Source organism: Harmonia axyridis, chromosome 3 (genome assembly GCF_914767665.1).
Source record: "Harmonia axyridis chromosome 3, icHarAxyr1.1, whole genome shotgun sequence".
NCBI classification, from domain to species: Eukaryota; Metazoa; Arthropoda; class Insecta; order Coleoptera; family Coccinellidae; genus Harmonia; species Harmonia axyridis.
In genome coordinates, this window is record NC_059503.1 from 29,098,269 (window position 1) to 29,124,914 (window position 26,646).

General features: G+C 32.5%; 1 protein-coding gene across 16 annotated transcripts in view; it reads left to right on the forward strand.

Annotated features, from left to right (window-relative positions):
- The first annotated feature begins 3,182 nt into the window (after positions 1–3,182).
- LOC123677138 (arginine-glutamic acid dipeptide repeats protein) overlaps positions 3,183–26,646 on the forward strand; it is a 51,200-nt gene continuing 27,736 nt past the window's right edge. For 5 of the 16 annotated variants that reach the window (XM_045613660.1, XM_045613654.1, XM_045613655.1 and 2 more), the window contains exons 1-2: positions 3,184–3,426; positions 11,044–11,222. In XM_045613660.1, the coding sequence (XP_045469616.1) occupies positions 11,163–11,222 (60 nt within the window). In that variant the 5' untranslated portion in view covers positions 3,184–3,426; positions 11,044–11,162. Of the gene's footprint in view, positions 3,427–4,062; positions 4,194–9,367; positions 9,509–11,043; positions 11,223–26,646 lie in introns of those variants that run through there. The other 11 variants (XM_045613662.1, XM_045613663.1, XM_045613664.1 and 8 more) reach the window with 8 other exon arrangements.

A 26,646-nucleotide genomic window follows, 5' to 3' on the forward strand; every position in this document is an offset into this window, starting at 1 on the left:
AAGAACAAATAGCGTTAGCAATTTTAGTTGGGACCATTATTGAGGAATTGATTTTTCATAATAGATACAGTTGGTGTAGAAAATATATCAAAACCAATTCAAACAAATCGACTAGTTGACTTGGAAAATTTTTACTACAAGTCTCGCAATCATTATCGAAGTTTATTTTTATAACTGCAAACTTCATTGTGGAAAATCGTGGACACTTCTAAGATAATTTGAATGCACATAAGTGGCTTTATAGAAATAGTTATTAGCTCTAGTTATAGGTAAGCTATTAGCTTAATTGAAATTAAATTATTTATTATATTACCTTAATTCGTTTTTAGTCTACCAAGTCGTAATATGGGAGGAGCTGTACCAAACTACTGGGGTTTTATCGATGAACATATTAGAGAAACTTGTTGACAAAGTATCATCACTATGTAAAATATCAGTCTACTTTATGTACTTGTTTGAATGGAAGTCAATCAGGTATTTCTTTTCATGTAAAATCACCAGTATTGGAAGATTATTTTGTTTAACAGAATTATGTTATGTATTTTTGTACCTTTTCCTACAATAATTTTAAAAAAGTGTACTTAACGTATAATTTTATAATAACATTACTGATAATTAATTAGGTTCTGCATTGTGATTTGCTTTTTTTATGCTATGTTGATCCAATATATAAAAAAGTACTTAGGTAACAAGTTTATTATTTTTCTTTCAAAACAATCCCATTGGTGTTTCTATATTACAGAATAAATTACTTATATTCAATATAAAAAAATAATATTCAGTATGCAGTAGCATTCTGTAACAATACTACATTATACATATAGGTAAATTCTTATTTCTAATAAAATTCAGGATTTATCAGTATTATTTTTAATTCTTTTAGTAGGATCAAATTAAATATGATGTTTTGTTGAGAATCGTATAAGTTCTTGAAAAATTCGTTATTGAGAGCACATTTTTTTCCTCGAATGAAATGGTTCCCACAGATGCCGAAAATCAAGAAATAAAATGCAAATTTCTCAAAAAGTTCACTTTGTTTACTTAAACAGCTACCAATATTTATAGGTTAGTTCTTGCTGCATAACGACGGCAAATATTCGGCATAAACAGATATCTGTCAAAATAAAGGATCCTTAAATAAAAGTTGGTCGCCTGTATTTAAATAAAGTAAGGGACGCCTGTATTTTAGATTTAGCAATCCTTAATATCTGACTCAGTGCGCATGCGTACATGTCAAAATAAGAGATCCTGTAATAAAAGATCGCTTATTTGTGCGTTGCAATAACTCTCTATTGACATCGAAGTAGGCCATGAACGTCTAGTCGCGGCTTTATTTCTGGTTACAAAAATATCACTAAAAATTGCTATGGTTCATCATAGAAATAACCAATTTAAATTATTTTCATCATTTTTGTATCCGAAAGATCCTGAATTTTCGAAATTACGATTATTACGAAGGGACGAATACAGTCATGATTTCATAAATTGAAATTCAGATTATATAACGTAAAAATATAGTGAAATGCTATTTCATTTCAAGGAAATCCAATGAAGAGATATCTATTCATTTAAGAGTCGCCCATGAAAGATCCCATTGAAGTTCATTAAAATATGCATATTCCTTTTCACCAAGGGGGCTTCAAAAATTGTTGCATTACCGATGGACACTGGATACCAACCTGCTTGCAAAATTCTTATCAAATAACTCTTATGGAACATTTTAACTGTGGTGTCTAAACTGGTGAAGAAAACAGAAAAAACTGGTTGATAAATTTAAATAGTTTAGCTTAGTGAATGGAAGAGCCTATCATAATAAGACAGAAATAAAATTCAAAGAATTCATTTAGTATATGAAAAATTTTGACAGCACAGCTGTACTGTAACTTTCAAAATTGGAACCAATTTATCAGCCGATGTGTATATTACTTTCTTAAGTCACTATTTATTGAAACTGTTCATGACATGAATGATTGATTAAACTTGTATGAAAAATATAGGTACTATTTGTACTCAAGTTTTCTGTTTTTGCATGAAATTATTTTTAATTTGTGAATTTTAAAATTTTATTGCATTCCATTATTCTATTCTATCTTCTGAATATATTTTTCGATTAAATACTCAGTAAAAATTCTATAAAGCAATTGGAAAATATTAGATTTTTGGATTACTCATTGAAGAACAAAAAACAGATATAACAATACTTAATTTCAATATAGAATATAATTAAACTATAGATGCAATGCCAAGACTTTGTTTAGCAATCCAATTATAAAATTATTCTCTCTTCATAGATTTATATAATCCTCATGATCACTGTCAAAATAAAACATCCAGTTAAAAATCTAAATATCCAGCATTCAAAATAGTGCTTCTTCTACTTTTTCCCTTGAATATACTTGAAAAACATTTTGTTTTCTTTCTAGAGTGCACTGTTGAATAATGCTGGCATTTTCAAAAAACCAAGTTTCCTCCAGATAAATGAATTTCACATTTTGTTGCAAATATTCTCTGTATTCACCATAAAATCGTACTCAACTTATTATATTTTTCTGTTCATCAATAAGAATTTTCCTTTTATTAACTGTTTCGAACTTGTAACCAATTAAGTTTATGTAATGTTGTCTTTGATTGATTAAAATCCAGATGCTTTTTGGTCAAAGTTCATCCAGGCTGATAGGTATATTGGTTGCTTTTGGCTCGGCTTCTGGTAACAATCAAATCATTTAATGATTCTTTGAAGGTGAAATTTTATTGCACAGGTTTTCTTCCACTAATAATCCAGGTTGTAACGACTTGCCTTCTTCTTTTTTCAAACAGTACTGTGAGAAATACTCAAATAAACTAATCAATGTGTGTTTGAAATTGATACAACTTTTAAGTTTCAAAATTTTTTCGAACAAAACAAACACAAACAAACTGAAATCTAACCTCCTGTCAATGACATTTCAAATGCCAACCCGAAATCTGCAATTCAAACTGTTACTGAATGAGCCAGTACCAACTTAATTTCGATTTTCCAAAGCCACCCGGGATGTCAATAATTCCTGAATGGACTGTATTTTGATGGTTTAGCAAATATTTGGTTAATTTTTATCCATAGACATATAATTATTCTATGTCAATGGGTTATTCTGTGGAGTTAGTTTGACTACCGAAAACAGATGGCGGTTCTCCCGAAGAGTTCCGAATGAGAAGCTAAAACAAAATGGCTGTCGAGAATCGATAACCCTGTACTGTGGAAGTGCATGATTTTTATTTGGAGAATATAGGAAATAAACAATATAAGGAAATTAATCCCTCTTCAACAAAGTAAAAGACTCAACTAGTTGGTTTTAACAGTGTCTGCTTGGCGTAGATGTGGCGTTTATTGTTGATTCAGTGAATATACTATAAAGTGTTTTTATTGTCTTTGAAAATTTATAAATGGTGAGTAATTCTCATGTTTTTAGAGCTTGTTATATATTTTATGAAGGCTAGTTTATAAAGAGTTTTGAAGTTGAATATCTAAATAAGAATTCGATTCTTTTTTATTAGATGAATCTAATTCATGCAATTCTTAATTGATAGTGTAACTGACAGCAGTTAATTGTTATGTATACAACCTTTCCCTGGTGGGGGGTACAAGATACGAGGCTATTGTGAAAAGCTAATTTGTCAAGCAATCTCCTGGTGTAACTGTACTTTTTGTTCTTAATGACCCATTGAAAGGATTTATTTCATCTTTCCGATTGGACTATATACCTGCCAAAATCAAGTCACCATGTATCTTATCTCGACTGGCTGTTGGTTTTCACAGAAGCCAGCTTTTCCGAACACTTTTTATTTATTTCTGAATGATAAATCTGTTTGGTAAACATTTGTTTTGGTGTTATGCAAATATATCGGATGTTAATAAATTCAAACGGTATGATTATCCTAATGATGTGTAAATTATATTGATTGTTTTCATATCGAGTTTTAGGAGACAGGTTTAAATTGCGTAATGGAGCACCAATTATCCCATCAATCCGAATCATATTTTTCTGTAATCACTACATTTGTTTTAGGGGAAAATGAGTAGGCGTCTGCGGTTTCGTTTAGGTTATTGCGGATGGTTTATCTAAAGCGAATCCTTTGAAGATTCGATGAATTATTAATTTGTGGTGTTCTCCATTCGTGCTTCGTAGCGAATTTATGCTGATTGGATCAGAACAGTGAGTATGGCATTTGGATAATGCGAAAGACGAAGCTTCGATAATTTATTACGGCTTTTGTTGAACGAATGATCAAGGAGTCATTCAATTAACGATTGCAATGCTTGATTTATTTGGCAATTTAACAGAAAGAATTAGATATCACGTAGGCTTCGGATTTCGCGTAACTCAAGTAGTCTTGCTTCTCCGGTAATTGGATTTGTGCTGTTTATTTTCGTTGCCAGATCCTTTTGAAATTTCATTCGGACTTGGGAGTTGAAATAATTGGGATCGTTACATACCAATCTCGGATATTCACGTTGGGATCGATAGGGACTTCACGTACGTAGAAGTTTGAAAGTAGATTGTAATTTTTTTTGGTGGGCACCTGCTGTTTTGGAAGGGCGAACCAACTTCGGAAGACTCGTCGGTGTTGGAGATTCTTGATAATAGATGGTTTGACGACATATTGACTATGTACCTATTTCAAATTGATAGTTTCCGGATGCTTTTCTCCCTGTTTATTCTATTTGTTTTGAAAAATCATATTCAGTTCATTACTTATTTATTTCCTTTAATTTGTTGTTTGCACCTGTATCAATTTTCTGACATTGACTTCCGCTTCTTTGTTCGGATTTAGGTTTGCGATTAATAATTTTATGTACCTATGTTATTATTGCTTTCTTTTTTGTGTGATATGGAAACAAAGAACTTTTTTCAAATTTTATAATTTTCCCTATTTTTAAACCATACATTTACATGAACATATGATTTTAAAGAGGTCAAAATTTTTTTTGCGATCGTTTTCACCTATTCTCGTTTATTGTCATTAATAAACCCACAATTTTTTGTGACTGGCTGTCTCCTTAGTCATGAATACTTTTGAGCAGGTAATCTGCTATCTATACCTACCTAGTTCAGATGAGGATTTGCTAATTCCTTTTGAAGGTTTGGAAGGAACTAAATGGTGTTATGGGTTTTATGACAAATGCTAAGAAGGCTTTCTTAATGTTTTCATTTTTTCAAGCATTGTGTAAAATAGGTATTTCATCCAGATAAGATTCAAATCAGGATCCGAACAATGAATTTTTCTCTTTCAAACGAAGTATTTGTTATGGAAGATCATCAAACATACCATTTTAACCTTTAACTTTGAAAAAACAAGATTGCGAGTAGGTACCTACCTACCAACATATATTGATAAAAAATAACCATGAAATCTGTGCGAATCTGCGATATTATCGCACGATTTTGTTCTACAATGACAGAATGAATGGATTAGCCACATAATAGAAAATTTTATACAGGGTGTTTCATTATAAACTGGACAAACTTACACCTATGTATAGGCGTATAGATGACACCGGAAGAATCATTTTTGTCTTATGACTCGTTTTCGAAGCATAAGCGAGCACACAAGGTGTGCAACGTCATTTCTGAACAACCGACAATAAAATTGGAATATTGTTGAACGATCAAGTGGCTCGCCGCTTTTGAATATTTTTCTGTAAATATTTATTGCTGGAATTCCCAAGATCCATTGTCAATTCCTTGTACCTATCTACCTAACTTACCCTATAATTTATCTATTGTATAAGGAATGAGTTCACTTAAAACACTCAGTTTTTCAAAAAAGTGAAATATCTAACGAAGTTACTGTGCAGCGAAACGATTGTTTTATTAAATAATTAGAAGTAGAAATAGAATAACTGTCATTCGATTTCTATATCATCCTATAGATAAATATGTATTAGTGTTTATAGAAATAATTGGTATTCACTATTCGATCTTTTCATATGTTGCAGTGAAATATAAGTATAAGAAGAAATGAGCAAATCTTCAACAGTAGTCTTGATATATTGAAGACGTTCTCCTTTACAGATGATTGCTTGTAATTATTCTTGAAGTACCACTCGTGTAATTACTGGTATGGTGTAAAAGTCGAAAATGATAATTTGCTCATTCATTCAATACTTATTACGTTTTCTATGGGACTTCCTAATGAGTTTTTTATCGTCTCCAACGTTAAATTTGCAGTAAACACGTACGATCCCTAGCAAGTCGGGCTTTTACGACCGTTTCGGATATATTAGGCTGGAAATAGAGGAGCCATGACTTTTTCTTTTAATCTGGAAGTAGGATTTTTTCTGGGGTACCTACATGAAATTTTTCTCGAGGCACAATTTTGTTTTGAAATGTGCAAAATACAAAAATTGATTTAACCCTTTGCTGCGGCTTTTTTTTGTTTTTCGCTATTTTTGTATACAGGGTGGGCCACGGTCTTTGGTACCTGCCCTAGACTTTTAGGGAAAATTGATATTGAAAATTTGGTTTCTTGGGTAGGAACCACTGCTCTATCGATCCAAAATATTTTCTGTGCTGCAATGTTGCCGCTTATATCAAAAAGTACTATCAACTTCGATATTTCAAATTGTACATCCTGTATATTATTAACTTTTTCGGTTTTGTCTAGCCTCTTGATTATTTGTATATTAACTTCCTTGATCCTATCTCTAGCAGTTTTCGAGTAATTAATTGATTTTATTTTTTTGTGCGAAATAAAGCTTCGATTACCAATATTCATCACTTCGGTATTTGGAATCGTAGAAAGCTGAAATTTCGAATATCGATTATCAATATCCCGTAGATCATTTACATGTAATAAAATACGTAACTTTGGGTCATAGCATCGTAATTAAAAATCCTGTTACAAAGTCGAGCATGCCACTGGATTCTGTCTGAAAAAGTGCCTGTATGGTGTTTTAATTTCAGAGCTCTATCTTCAGTATTAGCAGAGATATACATTTTTTCGATATCGCCATTTTTCCAATTTTCGCTTATAACTCGAAAACAAAAGAAGGTGGCCAAAAAAGAATTCTACACTTGTTAGTTTCTCAGAAAAAGAGAACGAGAATGGGGTATCAGATTTTGTCTATCTCACCTGGTTTGAAATTTGTAGTGTTAAAACATCGAAATTTGCCCACCCTGTACTGTTGATTCAAATTTGTACAAAATTTTTTTTATTTTTTTTAATCGTTTATCCATTAGTTTGTTTGCATATTGGGGTTTGTGACTATGATCTTTCTCCCTAAAATATTTTCAGACCTCTTCAACTTTCGGTTATACCGGAAATATACTATACTACTTTCTTATTTCAAATGGCACACCCAGTATATTATTGCATCATTAGATGGCTTATTTGATGACAATGCCATCGCGGTGAATCACCACATATAATATTAGAATTTCAAGCGCCATGCAGAATTTCAAGCTGATCACATCAACAGAATCACAAAAATTCAATACGAAAGTTGAAAAAGTAATATCCAATAGGTCCTTGGTAATATATCTAATCGGGTTGTGATTTTACTGTAAGTATAACTAAAATAACAAATTTAAGCTTTTTCAAGTTCTCAAGTTTATCACGTCATCAGAATCATAGAAGATTCAAGTAATTCTACTTGAATCTTCTTACTTACCCGTTGTTTTCGTTATTTGTATCATTTTCCTCTCAAAATTTTAATACTGCAATTATCGAAGATCTGAACTGAGTTATTCGCATCGAAAAAATGTCTGTGCTGTATTTTACAATTTAATGTGTTTCATTCAAATTGCAATTTATTTGCAAAAATATCAGTTTTGAATTGACTATACAGGGTGTTCCTAAATTGGAGGTACAAACGAAAATGACAGATTCCTCGGAACATTTTAAGAAATGAAGCCCTATATAAATAATTAATTATAAGTTTTGGTACTTATTTACCCTATCTGTTATATGTATCACGAAAAAGTAGGACTACAAGAGACACCCTGTATCTCGAAAACAAATCATTTGCGAGCCCATGTAGAGGACAATCAATTCTTGAAATTATTCAAGGAATTTTTCATTTTTCTTCGTACCTCCAATTTAGGAACAATCGAATAAAAAAAAATTCTATTATTTTGTGAAATTTATGGTTCGAACTTCGTTATCAGACCTTTCTTTCTCTTATTACAGATATGAGTAATTGTGTCTTAAAAAAAAGTTTTTTGATTTCGAAAATTTAGCGATGAAGCTTACACAGTGGAAGAAATAATCAAGATTTCCTGATCTGATATTGAACTAAATAATGAATCATTTTAATCTAAATCAAATCACAGTTATTTTATTGTCACTTGTTTATTATTCAGGTCCAGTTTGGGGATAGGAAAATCCATGAGGTGATAGAGATTGAACAATAAATCTTCTCAATGAAATACATACGAAAAAGCGTCGTTCAAGTTTGACTAGAAAAAATGAAATATATCAATTTTTGCCAAACAGCTGGAAATCTTCAAACCCAATTTTTTTACGACTCCATTTCTTGCATGGTGACAAGTTCTCTTTTCGTCCTACTTGTGGCGACCGAACTTGCACGTGACTGGATATTTTTGAGGAACAAATTGTTACGTCTCTGGTTTCCTTGACAATAAATATCAATTTTACCCCATTGGATTTCTAAGAAAAAAGCTTTCTTTCAGGCACCTTTCTTGGGTAAATAATAAGGTATTTTGTAAAAGGAGCATTTATCGGATATAGTTCATTAAGCAAATTTATAATACATTTCGATATCTCATCACCTCAATTTTCCGCATCTCAAACTTGAGCATCCTGTATCAGTAATAATTGTTTCGCTACACAGTAGCTTTTTCAGATTTCAAATTTACATATAAATGTCATTTAATATCGATTAAGGTAAATTTGTCAATATTTGAATCACTGTAAAATTTTCTACCTGGCTTTTGTTTTGTTTTTGAAGAAATGTCTTCGACAATAACTGACAAAATTGTTTGAAAGGTAATTTTGTATAATATACCTACCCTAAATGGTAAAATATTCCAAGAAATGCAAATTATTTTGTTGTGGTACTTTGTAGTGATGTTTTAATAATGGATTTGAACATAGAATAACATATCTATGGGAAGTCGTTGATGTATATATATATATACCTACAGTTATCCTTTTACTTCAGATATCACTTTACGAAAAGTTTCGATCTGTATTTGAGAAATGTGCATCTTGTGTTTACAAATTTGGATAGTTCCAATATTGTAATTAGCTAGTATTGTTATAGATTTTATCTACAATTTTCCTTATCAGTGATACAAGCCGACTTTGATCTTCCACTCCCGACATGATTAACGAATGATTTTACTGTAATTGCCCTGTTGATGAAGTTGTGCATGTCACTGGAATAGCGAAGACTGTTTGAGTGTTGTTTCCGGAATTTTTCTGTTGTGTGTGTGTTTTGTGAAAATTCGGATTTATTACCTTTGTGAATGCCAGTTATTTTTTTATCATCCGAAAGGAGTCTGAGGTAATATTTTTATTTCATATATTTCTCCCACTAACTTGCCAATTCTCAGAAAATCAATTGTTTGTATAAGGTAACCTTAATTTCTTGAAACATGTTTTAGCAGAATACTGATTTTCATAAAATAATTCAACAATTCCAATGCTTTATCGCATCGTGTAAGAACTTGCAAATATTGATAATACATCGCAATTTGATTGCAAAATATCTAGATAGGTAACTTGAAAAATAGTCGAGTTGTGAAAAGTTCATTGAAATTTTTGTTTTGAATGAAAAAATTATTACCCTCTTTATAAATTGAACCAAAAAAATGTTAAACTTATCATATTTATATTTTCTGACAGCCAACGTTGTCATATCTACTGCGTCAAGTACGCTCTTTGATACCGTTTTAGATTACTTCGTTGATAGCCCCTATCAACAAGAAGGTTATGTTATAAACTAAACAAAACAATTATTTTTCAAAAAATGGTTGAAATTATCTGAAAAACAACTGTGGACTCTTGTTTCGTTTTAAAATAAGTTTGAAAGTCCATATCATAGAAAGGAACAAGTAATACATTTGAAATAAAAAATCAGAAAAGACCAGGCACCTCAAATGGTTACAGGTTATGTCGAATATTAGTATTGTTTTTTGTAGACTTTTATGCCCTTAATATAAAATTCTGATCATCAACGCTAGTTCAAAAGTTACAGGGTGTTAAAAGTAGTCATCGTGATGGAAACTTAGTGTGAAGTAGTCTGTGACTTCCGGAAAACACAGAAAGAATCTAAAATTTGATGTTGTCAGAATCAAATTGTATTGGTTAAATAATATCTCAACAATCCCAAAGAAAAATTATTCATAATTCTTGAAATGTAAAATTTAGTTATCTAAACATCGAATTTTAGTTCCTTTCTGTGTTTTCCGGAAGTCTGCCGAAAAATAAAAAAAAGGGAGTCCTCATCGCCATAATTTTTTTCATAAGAATTGCATTAACTCATGAACCGTTGAGGTTCCACCCAAGGTATGGCATATTGCCGAAATTGTCGTCAAAAAAGCTATCTAACGATATAATATTATACTGGGTGTGCCATATAAAATAAGGAAGTAGTAGTCTGTTTCCGGTATAACCGAAAGTTGTAGAGATATGAAAATATTTTAGGGAGAAAGATCATTGTCTCAAACCCCAATGTGCAAATTTTCAGCTCAAAATTATGATTAGTTTTCCATAAACGTCTAATAAGCCATCCCGGTAAATCACCTTGTATGAGTTTCAGTCAAAACTATATAATCAATATCATTCTTGAGCTCATGCAATACAAGTTCTAACTGATCCCGATTTTTTTTAATTTTTATTTTATAAACTGAGAAAATTAGGTTATAAAATAATAAATATAAGGTTATAAATTTAATAAACTATAAAAAATACTTTTTCCAACAGATTACTTTATATCATGTATGTCATGTAAAAGGTTATGGTTTATGTTATCAAAATAAATTCATACATATTTTTTATGCATCTCATATTATATTGTTATTTTTTTATTTTTTGCAGAACGATGTAACCTGTAGGAGAATACGTCAAGCGAAACCAACACCCATGGACACACGAACCTGAAGTGGACAATCCAGGAAACTTTCTACTAATTCTTTGAGACATTGCCTTGAACCGAAATGGCCGGTAGTCAGGGCGAAATTAGGGTGGGTCCAGCCAGCCAGGTAAAAGACATTTATGTACGTACAAGACGTCGAGACGGTAAACCAAAATTTCTATCTAAATTTATTCTAAATTTCGCCCACGCAGACCGGTTACAAAAAATTGTACTAAGGAAAGTGACAGCTGTTTTATCAGATGACATTTCATCGATGATGTCGCCATCTATGAAGATCGGGTCAATTTATTTTTGTGATACTCTAAATTATGTTGTAAAAGGAGAACTAAGTCAGCTGCAATGGATAAATTCTGTTGCAGTTGCAGGTTGTTATCTATTTCAACCCACAATTTCCTGTCAAAGTAGAATATTATCACGACTAACAGTTCTTGGTATATTGATGATTTATTTATGAGTTTGGAGAACGGTTATCGATGTAATGTTGATTTATTGCCTAATTAATTATTTAAATACTTATAGCTGAAAAAAAATTGTAATAGGGCATTTTTAAATTTTATTTTATCGGAGCTTTGCTATTGCTACACCTCTACCAATCCATCGATTCAGAAAATTTTAACATCTATCCGCGACAAAAGATTCTCAATTCACATAATGCCTACTAATTAATAATAATATTTTATAACTTGATCATTAATTTGTACCATCATTGGTTCTTACTTCATAATTTTCAAATCAAAATATTCCGAAAACGATACATAATATCGAGTTTCACCAAGAGTTGAATGATGTCCATTTGAAATTCTGATCAATAAATCTAACCTTAAAAGGTAATGCCTAATACTACTTAGAATGAACCGTGTAACTAGCGCATTCTTTGAAATATATGAAAACAAATTCATGGGATGTATCAGCTTCCGAAACATTCGTATCAAATTTCATTACAATGTTGCCTCTAGTTTCGGCAAAATCGTAAAAAATGTGTAAACTTTTTTTCAACGCCCTTCATCTTGAATACGAATGGCGAAATTTTTTTATTAAGTAGACACCAATTACTTTTTAGTTTTTTATCCTAGAGGCGGGGTTATTTTTTTTTAACACCCTGTAGAAATAGAATACTTGTCTCTTATAAAAAATGATGGTAGTTACAATTTCAAAAAATGGAGTAACCACACTCTCATACACGAGATATTTTGAAGAGTATTTGCCGTACATTTCTACAACAAAGTTGTTATCATCAGAATCAATACTTTACTAACTAAATTACAAAAAAGTACAAAATGGTTAGGGTATTACACCCATCAATAATTCTTACTAGTGATTGAATGGACCCAAATAATAGTCTCTTTTATTCTTTTAATATCTAAGGTGGGACAGTAAAAAATTCTTTTTGATTTTGAGAGATAGTATTTTTCTTCCGGGGGTGGGTGGTGGTGAATTGGTCCCACTCCGGGGGAGGTAATACCTCTCCGTGCACCCCCCCCGAATTCGACACTGTTGTGCCGGAATTATCTGCAGGATGACTCATTTTAAAAGATCCACTGAAATTTCTCCTTGAAAGTTTTTTAGTCTCCAGGGGGACATCGAATACAGACATTCAATGTGACTTGGTTTTTATTTCAAGGTCAAATAGATAATTTAAATAGGAAATATACATTTTTCTTCTCAGAATCTCATTCTTTGTAAAAAATTAGGAACATTTAATCTCTTTCGTTGTTGGCATAAATTAAATCATTTAAATCGTTGTGAAATGTTTCATTTTTAGGATGGTAATGATGACAAATCTTGCTTCACCAAAACTACTGCGCATATTCGAAGAAGTGTTTATTCTTTGAAAGACAAATCAGAAATCAAAAATGATTTACCTAAATGAAATATTAAACAAAAATTAAATTGATTGCACATTTCACCTAATTAAATGTACAAAAGTTTTCCCATGATTAGCGGTGCACAGTTCTATCCTCTATTCAAAGCTTCAGACGATTTGTTGAAAGCTTCAATTAACAAGAAAAACAATCAGGAGATATAAATGAATAAGAAGAAATAATACAAAAAAAATTTGTCTGAAATAACGCAAAATCTAAAATTCATAACTAAGTACCTATGTTTCTGTTTGCAGTGGTAAAAATTTCAAAATTCGGCATGCAGCGAGATTTAAATTATAGCGGTGTGTACTGTTGCAAAGAAAAGTTAGAAAACGAAGTACTTAAGTAGTTTTATTTTTGAATATGTCCATACCGAATACAATAACAAATAATTTTATGAGAAATTCATTTTATGGAAAAAACGAAATGGACAGAATTTTTTAGTTTTCCAAAATATTTATATTCTACAATAAAAAATATGAATACCTTATTAAAAAAAATCAACTTGACCTTGAAATAAAACTGCAAGGTCACAGAATATTTACATTCCATGTCCTCCTGAAGACGAAGAAATTTTTATTTCGAACATTTTTTGATCAAGGCTTTAACCGAGGAGTTATTTCAGTGGATCCTATAAAATGGGCCGTCCTGTATATTATGGATTCTTATATTATCTTTATTCTCCTTGCATCTAAGGAATCTATTCATGTAGTCTGTCCTATGTATACTTTTTCGCGATATTAACATTTAATTTCGTAGGTAACTGATTTTAATCTTTCTGGAATTTTAGGAATACCAGGAATATCACTTTTCTATAGTTGGTATTTTAAATGCTTATTCTATGTTAACTACCTTTTGGAATCTATTATGGATTCTCGGATGAAAAGAGAAAGCTTTGAAACTATTATCCGCATTGGATATTCCCACTGAGTTCTTAACTTTGCAGAATAAAATGACACTATGACTAGCGAGAACAATATTCAGGTTTTAATTTCCCCAAAATTTCAGAAAAATTTATATCAGGTAGTAGGTTTCAGAATATTAACTAAAAGTAAATCATATTTAGACATTTAATATCTGATCGACTATTTTCACTGCTCAGCGTGAATAATATTTTACAATTCCCTCGGCAGTTCTAGCTTTTGAATACAGCTGATTATCTTGCTCAGGGGTAGGTAGTTTTTCAGTTTGTTTCGGTTCAACTTTGTGCTATCTGACATTCTGAGATAATATGCACAGCTGTAGCTCATGCTACAGTCATCTTCGTCAGATAGCCGATTTTGTCCATATCCGTTCTTAACATGCAATGACCTGTCAAAACGCCAGTACCTTGATTTTTGGCGTTTCCAATCCTAGAACTAGGTTTTTACTTTGGACTGACCTTTGAGAAAGAACTTCGAGCCTGGGTGGCTCAGCCATAATAAGCTTTGTTTGTCTCCCTTTTTACCTGTAATTGCTTGTTTTGCCCATAACACGTACAGGTCCAGCTTATAACGTTATTGCACCAATATTTGCTAATTTGTCCTCTTTTTCTCATTCTAAGAACTGCTTTGGAGCTGCAGAGAAAGTTTGTTTGTTTGAATTATTTCGTTTATTATTCATAACCCAGAATTATTTATTGTGTCGATCGTCAACTTCAATATTGAAAGAAATTCTTCTTGGGGTTGCTTCTCAAAGATAACCATAAAATTCCAATTTTATTACCACCAGGTAGTTGTTCAGTAGTTGAACACCATGATACAAAGAAATATAAGTAGTTTCTTTGTACCAAGTATCATGGTTGAACACGTTCTACAAAGCCAACGAAGATGCCGACGGATGCTGGGATTGCTAGGTCATAAAAAATATGCAATTATGCCACTCTGAGAAGATTCCGACGAAATAGAAACATCTGGCTTCAAAATTTCCGATTGAGTGTTATCACCATTCAAATGCTTGATTGTTCGGATTAATGACTCTTTGACTGATCAAAAAAATTAACAATATTAGCTTGGTTGATTGTCATTGGTTTTTCATTTTTCGGCATTAAATTTCAGAGAACATATTATAAACTGTGTCCGTAAAGTATGGAACAAATTCATTTTCAGCTAAACAGACCATTTTAAGAACCTGAAACACGTAGATTTTTTATTTTAATTTACCGTATTTTAAAATAATAATTTAATATACGGGGTGAATTACTTTCTAGTAATGACGTCAACGTCATTTTTTTTTAATGGAACACCCCTATTTTGTCACAATTTTCCGATTACTCTAGCTGAGCTGATTCCAAAAATGTATCACATGTTGATCCCAATCGGTACAGGGTGGACAAAAATACAATAGTTTTGTGTGTGCTCTTAAAGTAACGCGTAACATTCTTTATTAGTTAAATTAAAAATATTATCAAAAATACTTATTGTCTAGCGGCAGTTGGTTTGAATGTAACACCCTGTAGTTTGTTACATGTTTAGATTAATAAAAATGAGCTGTTTCCAAACATGTTTGGTACTTGTGGTCTAGCAGACAGAATATGAAAGAAATTATTTCTCATCAATTTATGTCATTATTTGTTTATTGCCGCTAGACAATAAGTATTTTGATAATATTGTCAATTTAACTAATAAAGAATGTTACGCGTTACTTTATGAGCACATACAAAACTATTGTATTTTTGTCCACCCTGTACCAATTGGAATCAACTCATTCAGATTAATCGGAAAATTGAGACAAAATGGGGATGTTCCATTTAAAAAAAATGACGTTGGCGTCATTACTAGAAAGTAATTCACCCAGTATATTAGATTATTATTTTGAAATACGGTAAATTAAAATTAAAAATCGACGTGTTTCAGGATTATTTCTTAAAATGGTTTGTTTAGCTAAAAATGAATTTATTCCATACTTTACGGACACAGTGTATGTTGCTTCGTTTCGATGATAGAAAGAACGTATTTTTGACGATATAACTGAAGATGACTGTTTAGCCTAAAACGTACCGAATAATCAAAAATTAAATACTAAGTACGAACCATTTCTTCTTATTATTTTCAACAAAATTATATGAAACGGATTTAGAAAAAGCAATCGAATTGAATGTGAAATCAAGATGTGGAAAAAGGAATTATCGAGAATATCCGATTCAAACTATTTTTTCATCTTCATTATTTACTTTGACCTTCAGTTCGATCTCTGAATTACATACTGAATTTTTCATATTAAATTTTTTTAAATAACCGACAACACTAAAATGAATGGAATATAATTAACATAAAACACGCTGCGGATCGCTAACGGTTCAAAATGGTATTTGGAAAAAAATAAGAATGAAATAATCTCTTGAGTAACATGATAAAAACGGCCTTTAAAAAAAAACGTTATCCATATAATTAAAAAATCAAATTGCGAGAAAGTATACATCAGACAGACTACTAAAAATATTCTTTCTACGAATATGGTATAATTATCCTAAATTTTTGCAATTTCCTAGGAAAACATTGCTTTATACAGTTGAAAATAATGAAATGTATGAATAGAGAGATAATGGGCCCTATTCTGTAACTCGAACAGAAATGAACGAATCGGATCGTAATTTGAGAAATCGGGATGTTTCACTTCTATTGCGTCCAAATTTGATTTTCTGTATCCAATTCTCCTTCTAACGCTAAATTGAATTCGTAATTGATATCCATAGTAATATCACTTGAGTTAAAGAATACAAATTCGGAACGATTCTGGTGCATTTCTATTCGATCCATACCATCTCTATTCGATTTGAAGTTACAGAATAGCGCTGAATATCAATAACTACGTAACCCTTATTAATAACACACAATTAACCTTGTAATTGAAGGGTAATAAAATGATGGAGAGGTAAAAATGTAGTCAGTAGGGGTAGTACCTTCACCATTTGCAAATTTTTGGAATTTTGTTGGTAACCTATAGTTTATGATGATATGAAAAATCCCGTTGACAAGAGTGTGGTTATTTTACCTTCTCAAATTTATCACCGAGTCTGCAGAAAACACGAATTATTTCATAATTGTTTCCCAGGACCTCCTAACTCTCGACGTATTTTATAAAATTAAGTTTAGTTTCAACCGCACTGTTGCCGCTAGGGTTGAAAACCAAAAAACAGCTGATCCTCATGTACATCCACGTAACCGGTCTGCCGTTTCAAATTGGCATGATACCTTTTTTTAAGATTGGCTATCCGATTGTACGATAGTATAGTTTTTTTTTTCTTGAGCATGGTAGATGTTCGGTGGATTACGTTTGGGTTAATGGATTGTTGGAAATTTAGCAACATTTTCCTTTGTAGTTACTCTTCTGTGTATATTAAAACTTTATTGTAGAAATCGAACATTCCGTTGGTAGACATAGAGGGCTAATTTGTCGATGGCGGAAGACTTGCTATTATCGAAATATGTACAGGGTGGGCAAATTTCGATGTTTTAGCACTACAACTTTTAAACGAGAGGAGATAAACAAAATCTGATACCCCATTCTCGGTCTCTTTATCTGTGAAACTAACAAGGGTAGTATTTATTTTTGGCCACCTTCTTTTGTTCTCGAGTTCTAAGCGAAAATTGGAAAAATGGCGATATCGATAAACATTTATATCTCCGCTAATACTGATGATAGAGCTCTGAAATTAAAACATTATACAGGCACTTTTTTACGTAGAATCCAGTGGCGTGCTCGTTTCTCCAAAATGGTTTTAAATCACGAAGCTATGACCCAAAGTTATGTTTTTTCTAATGGAAACACTAGATTTCTGTGCCATTTTTTGGAAGCTTAATTTTTCTTGATTTCAAAAATATATAACATGGTATGGTTTGTATCAATATGAATAATAGAAAATGGTCAAAAACCTTTTTTTACCTAAGAGTCTCAATATTTCTATGGTTTCAACTATTGATGAACACAGAAAAATTGAGCTTTTTATAACAAGAGTAGTGTCCTTCCATCAATCTGATTATTTCTATGCTTTTTACTAATTTCTACAAAATTCGAATCTTAGTATATTTTATAAATTTTTATCTGAAAATAGATACGGAAATAACGAAAAGATCCACAGGATCGATTGTTTTAATCGAAAGAGTTGGAATGAGATGGATTCATCAGAAGATTATTTTCATAGGTCTCCAGAATGAATACGCACGAATACCAATCCATTTCAAATAGCACATGAAACAATGCATATATAATTGAACAATTTAATTACGAAGGGAATTAGTAAAAATCATAGAAATAATCAGATTAACGAAAGGACCATAGAAATATTGAGACTCTTAGGTAAAAAAAGGTTTTTGACCATTTTCTATTCTTTATATTGATACAAACCATACCATGTTATATATTTTTGAAATCAGAAAAAATTAAGCTTTCAAAACATAGCACAGAAATCTAGTGTTCCCATTGGAAAAAATATATCTTTGGGCCATAGCTTCGTAATTAAAAACCCTTTTAAAAAGACGTGTCCGCCACTGAATTCTATGTAAAAAAGTGCCTGTATGATGTTTTAATTTCAGAGTTCTATCATCAGTACTAACAGAGAGATATAAGTGTTTTTCGATATCGCCATTTTTCCAATTTCCGCTTATAACTCGAAAACAAAAGAAGGTGGCCAAAAATGAATACTACCCTTGTTAGTTTCTCAGAAGAAGATACCGAGAATGGGGTATCAGATTTTGTCTATCCCCTCTGGTTTTAAAGTTGTAGTGCTAAAACATCGAAATTTGCCCACCCTATGTTTCGAGCAGCGCGTCGCGAGAATCGACATTGTGTCCATTCTGTATCGACAATTGAGTCCATTTATTAACTATCCTATGTGTGAAATACGACAAATATACCATCGTGAATGCCTTGTTGATTCAAGCTTTCCGAACGTATCTGGAATCTGTTTGCTTTGTAAATATGTATTTATCCTCTCTCTCGAGTTTCTGATAATGCGAAGATTTGTAGTGATTTAGCGATGATTGATCGAAATGTGAAGTGAATACGGTCCTGTTTGTTGCCCGATGAAATACGACGTCGCTTTTAAATTTGAATTTTTATCGCTTGCAATTCTTCTTCGACTGTTAAATGTTATTTCGAGCTTCAATATTTGAATTTTCACGAATCTCATTATTCGTCATTTTGAATTTTAATTTTAGCACTTTCAATAAAGATTATATGTGTATAAATTCGATGCGGTAATTTTTGAATGATTTCCATATTATATTATTTGTTGTACAACCCTTTGGATCAAATCATTTTGGGATGTGGATTTTTCATCTTTCGCATACCAGGATTTGAAATTTCATTCTTTGATAGGTATGATTAAAAAGTAAAACACTTTATTTCCGCTTATATTTAATGATTTCACAACATTTGTTTCGTCAAATTACATTTTGACTTCTTCATGTGGGTATGGTAACTAACTACTATCATAATATCGGTCTCCCTAAATACAAATTGAGCAGCAATAGAAAAAAGAAACGTGACCAGAAGAAGGTATATTTTGGAAGTTCCCTAAATTTATTGAAAAAGGTTAAGTAACTGTAATCTGTATAAGTGAAGTGCTCCATATAGAAAATGAAGGCAATAAACTGAACCTTCTAGAAGCACTAGAAATGGACCGAAATCATAAAAAACACATGGGCTTAACGACCAGACATACTTGAACAGATCACCGTTACTTACCTTTTTTCAGTAAATTTAGGGAATTTCCAAAATATACCTTTTTTTGGTCACGTTTCTTTTTTCTTATTGTTGCTCAATTTGTATTTAGGAAGACCGATATAGTGAGAATACTCACCTGAAGAAGTCAATCAATATAAGCGGAAATAAGAAAACTGAACTACCAATTGCAAGGTTTCCAAGTATGTCTTGACCACTTTCGCAACATGGGGTTGAGCATTTTCATGCTGTAAAATCACTTTATCTACTCCTATTGAATTATATATTCATTATTCAACTGCTTTTGAGCCATTAATGGTATCTATTAACAAACATCTTGAGTTATAATAACTCATTACTATAACTCACTATAATAAATCGGAAAATATGGATCTGTGCTTCTATACTTCTCTGCTTCTATTCGATTGGCCAAAAGGGAACATTCCATTATTGTTATTGAGGGGAGGAATGTCCGAGAGAATGTCACTTTAATAATTTTGACGTTTTCGAATTAAGTTGATATCTAATTATTGTGAATGTTAATTAACGATTAATTAAGATGAAATATTATATAGGTATACATTTCCAAAAGACAAAGAGCTAATGTTACCATACAGAATTACTTGCCCGAAAAAAATATAAAGGAGTTTGTAGCAGTAAGGTCATTAAGTCGTCGTTTACAGGGAATGTTTTTTGGTATATTTTAATGCATTTTTATCGGCAACTATTAAGGGTTTTCAATATAGTTCTATGCCTGTACTCGGTACTGGATTCGAGCTAGCTGAAGCTAGTTCGATTGTGATTGGTGACACTAAGTTTCCATCTCTCTTGTAGTCGGGATCGAGCACATAATGCTTATTTCCCGTTCCTTCTGTCTATATTCTAAGTCTGTATTTTTTTCTTAGTATTTATTGAAATAGTCGTAGATAAAGTATAGTATTCAACTTGCGGTAATGGTCATAACTCACTTGATGAATTACAGCACTCGCCTACGGCTCGTGCTGCAAACTTCATCTGCGTGAGTTATGACCTACATTACCGCTCGTTGAATAATATACTATTATCATATCTCTCGACTCTCGTTGTATTACGGCCGTTTGTCTTTCAATGCTCGGCTCAAACGCATCGATTGCGTTCGATAACGACCGCCTGTGATTGTTTCAATTGGTTTTAACAACCCATAATACACTACGCTGATCCCACCAAATACTGAGCATGATCTTGGAATCGTGAATCTTTGGTTTGGCCATCGACGTGTAAACATGGCTGGGATAACCCTACGATTTTCTGCTCTTGGGAATCGAAATGGATCCATTTTTCGTATCCAGTCACAGTATGCCTTCCAAGCAGCTGTTCACGAGCAAACAAACGCCGTTCAACATCTCTCGGCTTCAACTCGTACAGCACCCTATTTCCTTGTTTCTGAATAATTCCCATGACTTTCGGGGGTTTTGAATTGGCGTTCTACACTCCCAATGATCCTGCCAATTCTTGTTGCGTTTGACAGGAGTCTTGATGAAATGCCTCGAATTCTGCATCTTCGAAAACCTTCTCTCTTCCACCGTCATGCTTGTCTCCGACGTCAAAATCACCGTTTTTCAAGGGTTGATATCACTCTCGGTACGTTCTTTCACTAAAAGAGGTCACACCATAGGTGTTTGAGAGCTTTCGATGAGCCTCAGTAGCAGATTTCTCCATATTGAAGCAGAAAATTAAAACCTCCCGCTAATGACTAGAATTTGGCTCCTAAGCTGACATGTTTAATCGAGAATAACTTTATGAAACAGACACAAATTGTCTATTATTCGATGGCGTTATTGTATGGCATCTACGATCTATTTATTTCGACTACCACTTGCCGCTATTGAGAAACGGCGAAAGCAAAGTTGTACACCTAATATATCATTTTAAAATTGCCAAATAATTATGGATTCAATAATTTCAATAATTTATAATTAAAAGTCACTTCAAAATACTCAATTTATGTTCAAAAAAATTTGTTCAGTTGGCGCATAAATGACATTAGCTCAAATGCTCCCGATTTCACATATTTCCTTTGTTTTTTTGCATATTCATCTTGTAATTTCTGAGATTCTGGAGATGCGATCAACATGAAATTCTTTGCATCAAGCATGAAATTCTCATTACACATCTACCAGTGACGGCTCGTGCCCACGAGATGTGGGTCGGCCACACACACACACACATATATATATTTTTTTTTTTTTTTTTTTAAATTCACACTAGCGTGGTTATATATATATATATATATATAATTCGTAAGAAAATTATTGATCGCAATATATCTAATATATATATGATATAAAAGTGTATCACTGAATTTCCTAGATCGAAACATCCTAACATTGTTATCTATTATATATATATATATATATATAAATATATATAAATTTTCCCACACCCCTTATCATACTTATAACTATATAAATAAATATATATAAACAAATAGATCTCCACGTCACCCAAGAGGACAGGTTGGTTTTTTGTTTTTAATGGGAAACCTCACCTAGAATAGCCCTATTATAACCCAATATAAAGATGTAGTTCTCAAATCAATGAAAACTGAAATAAAATGAAACTCTTGAAAAAACAGAAATAATAAAATATTCAATTATCAACATAAAATATATATTTGAATAAACATAGAGAAAACCTCTCACGAAAACATATAAATAAATGTATAAAATATAAAAAAATCTTATAAAGACCACAAAAAATATTGTGGAAATGACCGCATGTATTCTGGTCGAAAATGTATGAGCTTGCTCACCCTTTATTCATTTTTATAGATCAAATCAATTCGACGATCTTTCTTTGTAGCGAAGTCATCAATTATTTTCTCGAAAAAAATGTTTCCTCTGGCTAGTTCTTTAACTAAACCTCTTTCGATTGATATCAGTGCCAGGTTATTTAAACGGTCTTGAGACATCATGTTCCTACTGAAAGATTTTATTCTTTTGAGCGCTGAAAAACTTCTTTCTAATGACTCGGATGTTGGTGGCAGGGACAAAATCATACAAAATAACTTATATAATTCAGGAACATCGGAAACAATATTATTTGAGAAAATGAATTCCGTAATACCATTCAGCATATTTGAATTGCCGAAGATAGCATTGTCCCAGTACATGATCAGAAACTCAATACTTAACTACTATCGAACGGCATAAATAAGTTTTTTTCTGATTAAGACGTTATATCCCATAATCAACCATTCATTTGAATATATTTATTATATTTTCATGATCTGAAAATCAATAGCTACTATCGAACGGCATAAATAAGTTCTTTTCTGATTAGGACATAATGTCTCATAATTAACCATTCATTTAATTATCAAATATTTGAAATAAACTGTAAAAAGTTGCTGCTTGACGCTCTGCAATAGGATAACCGGCCAGCCGACCCTGTGTATTGGGAAGCGACCTTACATCGAGTTGTTGTGCCGTTCTACTGAGTGGTCGTATTCTGGGCGTATGTCGTAGTATCTTTTCCTTTACGTAGCGCTCTCGGTAGCGCTGGTTCCGCCATCGGCTCTCGGCCGACCTAACGTGATGAGATGCTTTCAGTGATATTCCAGGAGTTGCAATTGTATAATTGTAACATTTGTGTTACATTTCAGACCTAATGTTACGGTGTTACGTACAATTCTGGAATAACTTGTTTGGGGTGATGTTACGAAAAGTAACCATTCACGATTGTGGTTTGTTACAATTTATGAAAGGGAATAACAACGCTGGATGCTTTGGAAATCGAATATTAGGTGGGTCCGAAAGAAAATATTGGCCGGTATAAGTTATATTTTCCTGTTCTGAGTGGAAATATTCATTACCGAGGGAATTTGGATATCGAAATCGATAACTCCGATTGAGTTTGAATGAATTGAATATCTAGAACTATTTTCTATCTCCTGATAATTTTTGGGTCGGCCCGGCCGACCCTGCCGACCCTGACGAGCCGTCACTGACATCTACTCGCGAAAATTCGGATCTGTTTTCACTGAGATATTGGATTGTTTTTTCGATCTTCTGCATGATTTTTCTATGCCTCTGATGACGCGATCAACATAGAATTTTGTACGAAGTTAAAAATTGTTTTTGGTAAAAATGTGGTTTAGTCAAATGACCTATTCTCGTCATATTTTAAAATGGGTGCTGAGTTGCCAGATTGGAAAATAAATCCTGTAATCAAGTAATAACATAGAAATAGCGATATTAATACAAAAATAACTTCTTCAAATTAAATATACCAATATTACTACAAATGTTTCATGCGACCCACAGTTAAGCGTCGACTCCTCCGAATTCGAACTTTACGACCACTCGCGTTCAATATTCACTTAATGATCGAGCGTTAAAAGTCCCAGATTGTCGCGGAATCTCCAATAAAGGCGCCTTCATTTCGGAACGATAAACCGCAATCATTTCTTCGTGAGAAAAGGGATGTTTCGCAGTCGTAAAACTCCGTTTTTAGTCGCCGTAAAGACTAAGCGGGACGTTAAGGAACTTTCGAAATTGATCCTCTGGTAAAGAGTCTTTTTTTTTTCGTAAAAATGGTGATAAACAGGGTGAGTCAAAAATGTGTACCGAGCTTTCTAGGGGGGTGATAGTACATTGAAAAATAAGTATAGTTTGATGAATTAACTTATGGCTCAAAATGCATCTTAAGAGAGATATATTCAAAGTTGATAAAATTTTAAAAAATTCTCCGCATAACTTCTAAACGGTGAATTACACCAGATTGAAATTTCTTGCATAAATGTATGTTGTTGAAGTACATTTTTTATTACACATCAACATTTCTGATATTGTTATAAAGGGGCTTTTTAGAGAGCAAGTTATGATTTTTTTTGGAACAACCTCTATGGTTATCGATGAATCTCGCGATGAATGAATCTGCTGACATCATGTGACTACAAAAACTTAAATATCTCGAAAACGGTTCAATTTTTCTCATTTGGAGTTGCTTTTTCATGTAATTTTCTTCGCTCCATCGAATGCTTCTTTTTTTCAACAAAACGAATACAAAGAAAGAAGTCCCAAAATAATCATGACTCTTCCTCTAAAAACACCCTTTATAACAATATGAGTAATGTAGAAGAGTAACAAAAAAAAATGTATTTTGACAACATACATTTACGCACCAAATTTTAAACTAGTATCATTCACCATTTAGAAGTTATCAATTTTATCAACTTTGGAAGGGTATATCTCCCTTAATATGCATTTTGGGTCATAAGCCATCATCAAACTAAACTTATTATTCTATGTACTATCACTCCCAGAAAGCTCACCCTGTATAAATGGAAGAAAATAACATTTTTTCTTCATTTACGGTACACAATACGATACACAGTATTATTCCAAAATTTGTTTTCGCAAGTCACTGCAGATTAACTTCTTAATTCGTTTTTTGTGCATTGTTTCTTTTTCAAAAAGTAAGTTTGTTTTTCACGTCTACAAATGCATCGAGAGTAAATAATAATAAAATTTCTTGAAAATTCGACTTTATTTGCCAAAATAAACAGGCGTACGACTTTGCTTCCGCCCTTTTTTCCGAAATTCGAGGCTTCATTGTAAAAAACTGGTTATACATTCATGATTCAAAGTTTTGTCCATCGCTGGCCACTACTACTTTCCATTTTTCGGGCTGCGTACGAATCCTGCGTTGAAAAAACTGGTCATCTTTTGTAGCGACCCACGAATCGATCCAATTTTTTACTTCTCCATAAGACCGGAAGTGCTGGTCAGCCAGGCCGTGTGTCATTGATCGAAACAAGTGATAGTCCGAAGGAGCAATGTCAGGAGAATACGGCGGGTGGGGTAGGCCTTCCCATTTCAACGTTTCCAAGTATGTCTTGACCACTTTCGCAACATGGGGTCGAGCATTGTCATGGTGTAAAATCACTTTATCATGTCTCTCGTTGTACTGCGGCCATTTGTCTTTCAATGGTCGGCTCAAACGCATTAATTGCGTTCGACAACGATCGCCTGCGATTGTTTCAGTCAGTTTCAACAACTCATAATACAATTACGCCGAGTTGGTCGCACCAAATACTGAGCATGACCGGGATGTCCCCATGATTTTCTTCGCTTGCTGTGTAGTAATCTACACAGCAAGCGTAGAGTAGAGTCGTAGAGGGTCGTTCCATGAAAATTTTCAGGTCTTTCAGATATACGGCGGGACATGCACATTCACAAACGTGAAAAAAAAACAATATTTCACGTTCTACTAGTGCGATTTTGATGAAATTTGGTTTAGGTAGTATTCAGGTATATCGGGTGTCCCAAGGTGAGTGGCCTATTAGATTATTATGGAAACTATTGATGGTAAAAATTTCAAATTTTGTGGATAGATATTTGGCCATGTAAGGTACATTTTTAAAATAATTTCACATTTCCAGTGTTGCCGGATGTACGACAATTTGGCAACAACTTTGTTATTTTAAAAGGGACATCCGGTATTTCTATTTTTTTAATGATACTCAATAAAATATTAAATCTATTCACTCTTACTTTTCCATACCTATCTTCAACGGTTTTTGAGTTATTAATTATTTTTCGAAATTTTAAATCAAATTGGCGTATTACGAAAATGACTCTAGTTCGCTCAATATTTGAGATTTAAGTCAAAAATTTTGCAAGTCGTTAGATATTGATCTGATCTGTGTCACTGCTTTTGAATTTTGGTTGTCAATAATACAGGACGGACCAAAAAAAATCATCATTTGCCAAGTTACAAAATTTTAAGAAAGTCTATTTTTTCAAATTAGACACCTAGTATATTTTTCAATTTTTGGAATCAGTACAACACACTCTACAATTTTTCTATTCACGTCCCTATACCTATCTCAACTGGTTTCCGAGTTATATGCGTTTATTAGATTTCACATTGATTCAATAAGCGTTAATTTCTTTTGCATTGTTATTTTCTCTTGTCGTTCATAGATCGATATATCAATGAATCAGTTCAATCCATAAATGTCAAAATAAACAATTATTGCCTAACAGGTGTTTTGTT